Here is an 8,413-nt window from a genome sequence, read left to right on the forward strand (position 1 = left end):
TACAATGCTTTGGAGAAATTGCAGATAGCTGAACAAACTTATTAGCTTCTCACAACAGCCCTGTAAAATGAGCATATATCCCAACTCATAAAATGGAGGTACAGGAGACACCGGCAAGTTAAGATACTCTCTCACCCTTTCAGCCCCAATTTGAACACTGGTGTCCTTAACTCTCAGCTCCTCATTTCAATCTATTTGACTATACTCCCTCACCTGTCCCAGAAGAGGAATATAATTAGGCCTCAGCTACAAAATCTTCCTCACACAAGCACATTATATCTGAAGGAATATAAGGCAAGCTGTACTCCAGGTACCACCAGTCTGTCTTTAACAGTGAACTGACTGCAAGTTACTGCAGATGTGCACTCAACTATTAGGAAATTCAGTTCAGTCAGAAACAAGTCTCACAGGTGGGTCACTGATCATCAGCCACAAAATGGGAATGACTTTTGACATATTGATTTGGATCCAAGTTGAATCAGTATTCCAGATACAAGTCTTTTCAATTACCAGTTCCTCGGATCACTTAGGGCAATGACTACACTAAAGTGCAAAAAGGTATGATTGTGGCTTGTAATAGACATGCCCAAAATAAGTAGCTAGGATGCAAACATCTATACTACTTCAGTAGAACAACTGATCAATCCACCTGGGACCCTGGGTAAATACTCTGACAATTAACTTATACTCCTGCAGGCAGTTTAAAGCTGTGTTGGGAATGTCTATGCAAGCCACTGTCACACTGGCTACAGTAAAGATACACCCAAAGTCTCTTACAGTTTCTCATGAGAGAAAGATAGAGAGACTTCCATTAATGTCAATGGTTTGTCTGTTTGTTTCTCTCCCTACCTTTTATAGTTGTACCACTTCCTTAGTGCAAACCTTTACATTTGTAAGTTCAAATATGCCTTCATCATCCATCATTGCCCCAATAATTCAGGCGGCACTGCAGTTAAGCTTTGTCCTTTTGGAAGAGCTCTCAAGTCTGTGGTGAAATCAGCTCGTGCATTTGGCTGTTAACTGAAGGGTTGGTAATCCAAGGCCACCCAGAGACAGCTGCTTCATCAATGATAAATTGACCCCTCTTCTGAAGTAACAAGCAGTCAAAAATTATCATTGTCTCTTGCATAGGGTTTAGGCTCTTTCCTTACAGCAGACAGCACCAAGTCTCATTGCTTCCTTGGTACAGTTGCATGCCATAAATAAACTGACCCACCCCCTCCAACTCCACTCAGTCTGCCTTGCACTTAGACAAAGTCCTGGCTAGGTCTGTACTCCGTTTTGCTTCATGCCTCTGGGCTAACATGAAAGCTCCCCTCCTTGCAGATGCACTTGCTGCCCTAGAAGACCACCTCCATGTATGACAAGCCTGCTCTGATAGCACCTTGCTGGATAGACCCCCTCTATCACTGTCTGTTTCTCCAGCTGTGGACAGCAATGAGAGCGGCAGGCCCAGCACTCTGCTGACTGCCCACTCCCTCCTCCCCCCCATGCCCAAACAGAGGGGGATCTGCCAGGAGATCCTGTCTGGGAAGGCACTGTACACATGGACAGTCAAAGCATTTCAGGCCCATGTCCTCACCACCCACCCTGACACAACTTGGAGGCAACACCTAGTGGCAACAACACCAGGGCAAGCCTGCCTGGCCTGGTGCACCCTGTACAAGCTACCCATTGCCAAAAGAACTGGTGAGAACTGCATAGGGCCCTGGCCACAGGCACTTTTGTCCACCACTCAGACCTGGTGGCATTGGTAGTCTGCCCTTTCTGTGAGAAGGAGGTGGACGAGACTCTCTTCCTAGACTGCCCCCAGCTGCAGTCGCTCTCTGCTGCCCTCAGAACCCTCTTTGGAATGCTGAACTTGGACTTCCCCAGGACTGTACATCTTCTCCATCCCGTGTACCATTGGCCAAGGGGAGGGCAATCTGCCTGGCCAATTTCCTGCTGGGTCAGGTCAAGATGGCAACTCTGAAAAGCTGCAGAAACTAGCTTGTGGGGGCTGGCTCTGATAATGCCTTCTAACTCATCCCCTTCCTGGCCCAGGTACATGTCACATTTGAATTTGGACACTTCACCTTGCAACAAAATGTAGACCAGTTTGTATTGCAGTGGGCCACTGAGGTGGCCGTCTGCAAGGTGGAAGATGGACAGCTGATCCTACATATGTAAACCCATGAGGGACACGGGGGAAGGAGTTTCAATCTCTGGTGACATGATGTTATTTGTTTGTCACTGACAAGGGTTTCATGCTTGGCCCCTTTGCTAATTTGTTTCTATTATTTGTATAATAAAGGTTTACAAAAGCCTTTTGCAAGAATTGTACTTCTCCAGTTTTGCTATCATGGATCTATTTGAGGAGGTCTGTTTCTTTGTTTTTTAAATTCACAAGCGCATGCATGTGTGCACGCACACACATCCCATAGGAAGCACACTGCAAAGAAAGAGGCAAGTATCTTTAGTTTAAATTGGTCAAAAAAGTCTCTAGAATTTTGACTGTGCCTTTGTTCAGGCTGGAGGCATCAGGAACAGACACTGCGCAAAGTGACACTGTGAAGCAATGGTTAAATAGCACTTCTTTGGAACAACTGGAAAAGATTCTCATTTGGGTGCTGCTAGTGAACTGACCCCATCGTTCATTCTGTAGAAGACAAAGTCCTCACCTACCTTTTATGCTTGTAACCTCTTTTGTTTTTTGTTTTTTTTTTTTTTACAATTAGTTCAGTATGCAAAACTATGCCTCAGAAATAGGGTACAGATTGTACTTTGTTCATTTTAGACACAAAATTATCCAAGACAATGGGATGTGTCCTCATTGCTCATTATTAGAAATTACTGACGCTAAGAACAATGATTCACAGGCTGTTACAAAAAAGAAACCAAAAATAGGTTAAAGGAAGCAGTTCATCATTCTTTAGGATTGTGTCCCTCATTTGTGGTTTCTGACATTGATTTTCAAAGCCATGTTACAATCTTAATTCTTGGCAGATTCAGTTATAAAACATGCCGTAAATACCAGACCATCCACTGATGCCAAATTTTATTTCATAAAAAAATCTTTGATTAACACAAGAACAAGGGAGGCAACATTACTTTGCTTCTCTTCTGTAGAATACAGCACTAGCTGATCCACTGGAACAAACTGAATTATACCCAAGACTAATGTGTAAATAAGAAGTTTTCCTTTATGGAAGGCCCCTACCATTTCCCAGTGCTGGAGATGGGTGATGGTGATGAGGATGATGAAAACTCTTACCTGCTTTCCATCCAATGTGTACAGGCGTTTTACCACTCCTGAATCCAGCTTGATAGCATCAGTTATATCAGTGAGAACCTGTTCAAATGAATGTGCCGTCTTCTTGTTAAGCAGAATCCGGACCGCCTTACGTGGTTTCACACCACTCCTTATGATGGTGACCAGTTTAGGCCTAATGAAATCCTTGTTCTCTTTTGTATCTGGGGTGCTTCCTTTGGCAGTGGCAAGTGATGGCACTGTACGAGAAGCGGAAGTTGTCTTAACATTCACTGACCAGTTTGGGTTTACATTCTTTGTGTACTCCAGTTTCTTGAAGGGCTCTATTGAACCACATACATAGCTCTCCCCTGAAAAAGAAAATGAGTGACATACTAGTAAGATTAATGCTGGAAAAAAGACAGACAGACAGACAGAGAGACAGACACTGCCCTGTTCTTGATCTACCCTATTTGTAACATCTCTCCTCTTCTTTTTAAGTAGCGCAGACCATATTACAGTCTGTATCACCCAGCCATAGAACTGTATCAGGAAACCATCATTACAACGTGGATTAAAATAGCAGTTTGTTTGCAAGATTTTCAAATGGCTTCTTAGGGCATATAGAAACAATTTTAATGTTTTAAATGGGGGCTGGAAAGTTTCTGCAGTTCAGCTGAATCTGCTGCAAATGTTCAGGCAGCCCACTCTTATACCATAGTAAATGATAGTTAAGGCAAAGCACCTCAACCCTGAATGAAATTTGACTGAAATTATCATGGTATGCCTTCCCTTACTGCAAACAGATACAATAATTACAACAGCTTAGCTAATTCACAGTCATGAGTGATAACTTCCCTTGCTTTTAAAATAGTGATGTTTTGTGTCTGTCCATGGTCTCGCACTGAATATTCCATAATCTGATGTACTGGAATCGAAGGACCTAATTATAAAATAAAAATATTTGCCAGAACAGTCCTTTTACCCTCATATACACAACTGCACTTTCAGAGTCTCTTAATGTGGGAGAAAACACAGATCCCATGTACTTTAAAATAATCAAATATTAATGACTTTTTTTAATTAAAACTGTTTTTAACTAATAGAGAATTGGTGAATTTAGACTAAAGAGTCGACCATGTTGGACACTTTCAATCCAGAAATTAAAAAATCTAAAGTATCAGTTAAATAAATGGCAATAGAAACAGTTCCATTCAAAATACTATCCAAACAGATTGTGTTTGGAATTATTTCTCCTGCAAAGCAAAACTGTGTTAAAGTTGACAACCCAAAAAATATTAGTCAGTATTTTTAATTTTGGACAAAATTATTTTGAATGGTGGACAAAAGTTAAAACCAAAAGCATACACTGCAAAATAGGATTTCAATTTGAAAGTTCTTTTTGGTTTCTGTAATTTGATTTGCATTGACATAAATAAAAACTATGCATCATCAATAATATTGTCCATGGTGCTTTGTGCTGTTAAGAAAATGACAAACACACTTCCTGCCCTAAATATTGTAAGAAAGACTCCCCTCCACCAATAAAAAAGGAAAAGAAAGAAAGAAACACTAAAAATATTTTCTCTGACATTCCTACAATGGAAATAACTGCAAATTACTATTAGCACTAGCTTTGCAGAAGTAGCTAAATGACAAGTATGTTTTTTGATTCAAGATTCATACGCTATCTACTGCACCTAGTGCACCTCATTTAAAAAAGGCATTGAAAAGAGAGGGAATCATCAAACTGACATCACTGGAAGGGCAGAGAACCTTGGGCAGTCATTCTCAATCAGGTTTCCCTTGAGATCCTTTCAAGGGTTAGCACTGTTAGGTATGAAACGGGATACACAAAATAAACCCCGGGATTTCAAATAGGGATCTAAAGCATTAAAAACATTCTGAGCTGTTGTAGTCAGAGCACTTTGATACAGAAGAATTACTCTATTATTATTCTGTAGTCAAAAAGTAAGTAAAAACTAAGAGGAGGCATTTTCCAAGGTGTTCCTTGAGTCTAGAATGGTTGAGAACAACTGACCTAGGGTTAGGAATATATGATAAGCAGTGAGGTTCAAGGCAGTGGTCAGAATGGAACTCTAATGATCAGACGTTAATACCTGATGCAGTGAACAAGGGGAAGCCAACTGAGAGATTCAGAGGTAACAACAGAATCAAACCAACAAGTTAAGAAGATAGTTTTAAAGAGGAGAGAAGGAAGTATCAAACTGCCATGATCAGGAGAAAGAAGAGATGCAATAAGGGCACCAGTAGAGCAATTACAGTTGTCAAAATATGATTTAAGAACTCTGTACAATTTAGTTTGGAACATAAAATATGTAGATGATTGGGAGGGGAGGTCGTCCATTTCCATCATTTCAGTCATCCAATGTATATACACTGTGTCCTCAGAACAAAAAGGCTCAGCAATTAACTCTAATAATGATCTCAGACTGATCAAACTGGACACATTCGCTTTTATCCATATCTCTGCCCATACTTTTAGCGTGAACTTTTCAGCTGATGCACCATGTAAATGCTGCCTCTTTGGCTAAGTACAGACAGGCAAAAAGCCTGAGGGTGAATGGATTCAATCTTCACAGGTTAGTCTCAACTGCATAGATTGAACTGATAAGCAAGTGAACTGACATGCACTTTGATTCCATAAATGCAGCCACATGCCTGCAATGGCCTAGATCAGAAGCTGGGGTGAGAGTGGGGTGGGGAGTCCTAGAGCACACCTCCATGCTCTGCTGGAGCATACAGCTTGAGCCAAAGCCAGTTTTGCACTTTGAGGGGGCGGGGGGAGGGGAGGAGTGCAAAGCATCCTGGGATGCTGGGGCACTGAGTTAACTTGAAACTGGAGGGGATTTGGGACAGAAGCTCAATAAACTGATCTGATTTAAATCAGCTAAGTCTGAGACTACATCCATCCAGGTTTATCTTAAACTGGTTTCCACTATTTTGAACATCTGTTGTGTTACAGATTAGAACTGGTTTCCGATCACTTATGCCATTCTATATGTAATTTCTGGTCCTAGCCTTTGTGAGCATGCCTCATTCATATATTTTTAAGAATTTTAAAGTGTAGCTATTAATATAATATAATATAAATCTTTTTGTCTAGATAGTTTTTACTGATGCAGTTAAAAAAAAAAAACCACTCTGTAGAATGGAGTTACTTATGATATAAAACTGGTTGCGCTCTACTTTTGTCCCTCCTAATAATTAACAAAACTACTTATTTCTATGAATCTTCAATCAATAACAGTTAAGTATATCTACTTAATTCACTTAATTACAAAAAGCACATTTAAAATAGGATCTTCTGTAAAACAGGTTTACTGTGTGATGCTGAACACTACACAAGTGATCATTCAATCACAAAAGAAAACAGTATTAAAAAAAGAGTCAAATTGTTAATGTCATATTTCAAAGGGGCAGGCTACCTCCATTCTTTATAAATCAATGCCAAGCTAGTTGCAATTTTATTACTTAGAGGGTTACAATAGCTTTTACTACCCCAAAAAATTTATGCCTTGAGCATGCTGGATTTTTACCCCAGTACAGTCTTCCCCCTCTAAACTTGGGCAACTTATTATGCCACAACTGTAAGGGTTAACTAGGTACCTAATGAATGTACCACAAACTGCTTATTCTTCTGCTGGTAAACTAGCATCAAGAACCATTTAAAAAATAAGCCACTAAAATTGCTGGTTGTTTTATTTGCCAGATTTCCCACATCCCCTGTATCTTTCCATATTCCTGTAGCTTTTTGCCAAAAAGGTATCCTTTTTATATCAAGATACTTTATTTTCCCCTTCAAGGAGCAGCCTAAAATATGATTATAAGATTCTGATGGAGGTTTATTGAAACTTGTTCTACCTAACAGGCCATCATTTTAATGTTTTGTTGTTTTTTTTGTTTTAAGATTGAAGACTATAGATACACAAGCTTTAAGCAATCTAAAAGTCATGATATAGTAGGCTCACAACAGAGACATCACAGATATAACACTCATCTGACCACACAACAGGCTTCAGTGAAGTTAATTTGTGGATACCTGTCATTCACATGGATTTTCAAAAAGCACAAGAACCAAATTGAATTAAAAATCAATCAGCACCCAATTTAGAGCTGTCCCTTGTCCTATTCTGAGCAATGTACATCCCATTTGAAAACCAGGGGTTTTCAAACTTTTTTAATAAATGTACCCCCGGTGGCCCCCTTTAATTAAATGTACCCCTGGAGGGAAGGGGTAGCATGCAGCCAAACACAAAGCAGGGGTGCGGGGAGCAAAGGTGGTGAGTGGCCAGACACCGAGCAGGGATGTGGGGAGAGACAGCAGCGCAGTATCTGCGCAGCCCTGCTCTCGCCCCGCCCCCAGCTCTGCACCTGTAGGCAGCAGCATGGGGTGGCTACGCTTCGTCCTCATCCACCCCCTCATGCCTCCTGGGACCTTTCAAAGTATCCCTAGTTAACAGCCCGTTTTATACCTAAGTTTTAAAAAAATTGGCCCCCAATTAGAGCAGCAATTAAGTACAAGCTTAATTTGCTTGTACCAGTACTCCAAATTGATGGCAGCCAGAAATTTAAAGTCAAACAACAATGTTTGATAACAAAAGGTTACATTCACAATTTTCACACATGAATCTTACCATAGTAATATATGCTTTGGGGCTACAGGAGACTAAGGATTTAGTCCATCAGCAGATGATTAGCTCTGGGGAAGCACAGAATCAGGGAGGGAAATATGCCCCAAGGAGGTTCTTTTATGGGCTGCTCCAGAAGTGTTGAACCTTAAGTATCACTTTTTACATAGGGTTTGGCCTGAAGATATAAACTAGCCCTAAACATAACCCTTTGTAACATGACAATGAAGTGCGTGGGGAGGAGGAGGAAGGAGGGCCCCGCAGGAGGCTCACCTGGGCCTAGGGTTAGTGAGGATTTAGTTAGGGAGCTTCTGGAGGGGCTGGACGTCTTTAAGTCAGCCGGCCCGGATGATCTTCACCCTAGAGTCCTAAAGGAACTGGCTGGGGTCACTGCAAGTTCCCTGGCACGGCTTTATGAACACTCGTGGGGCTCTAGAGAGGTGCTGGAGGACTGGAAGAGGGCCAACGTGGTTCCCATCTTCAAAAAGGGAAAGAAGGAGGACCCAGGAAACTATAGGCCAGTTAGTCTTAC

General features: G+C 41.1%; 1 protein-coding gene across 3 annotated transcripts in view; it reads right to left on the reverse strand.

The window, feature by feature from the left end:
• The window catches only part of DCLK1 (doublecortin like kinase 1), a 554,864-nt gene that overhangs the window by 532,715 nt on the left and 13,736 nt on the right, over positions 1-8,413 (reverse strand). For all 3 annotated transcript variants that reach the window (XM_019524465.1, XM_019524466.1, XM_019524468.1), the window contains exon 2: positions 3,254-3,600. In XM_019524465.1, the coding sequence (XP_019380010.1) occupies positions 3,254-3,600 (347 nt within the window). The remainder of the gene's footprint in view (positions 1-3,253; positions 3,601-8,413) is intronic.

The sequence above is a fragment of the Gavialis gangeticus genome, unplaced genomic scaffold (genome assembly GCF_001723915.1).
Source record: "Gavialis gangeticus isolate Ggan-Ray unplaced genomic scaffold, GavGan_comp1, whole genome shotgun sequence".
Taxonomy (NCBI): Eukaryota; Metazoa; Chordata; order Crocodylia; family Gavialidae; genus Gavialis; species Gavialis gangeticus.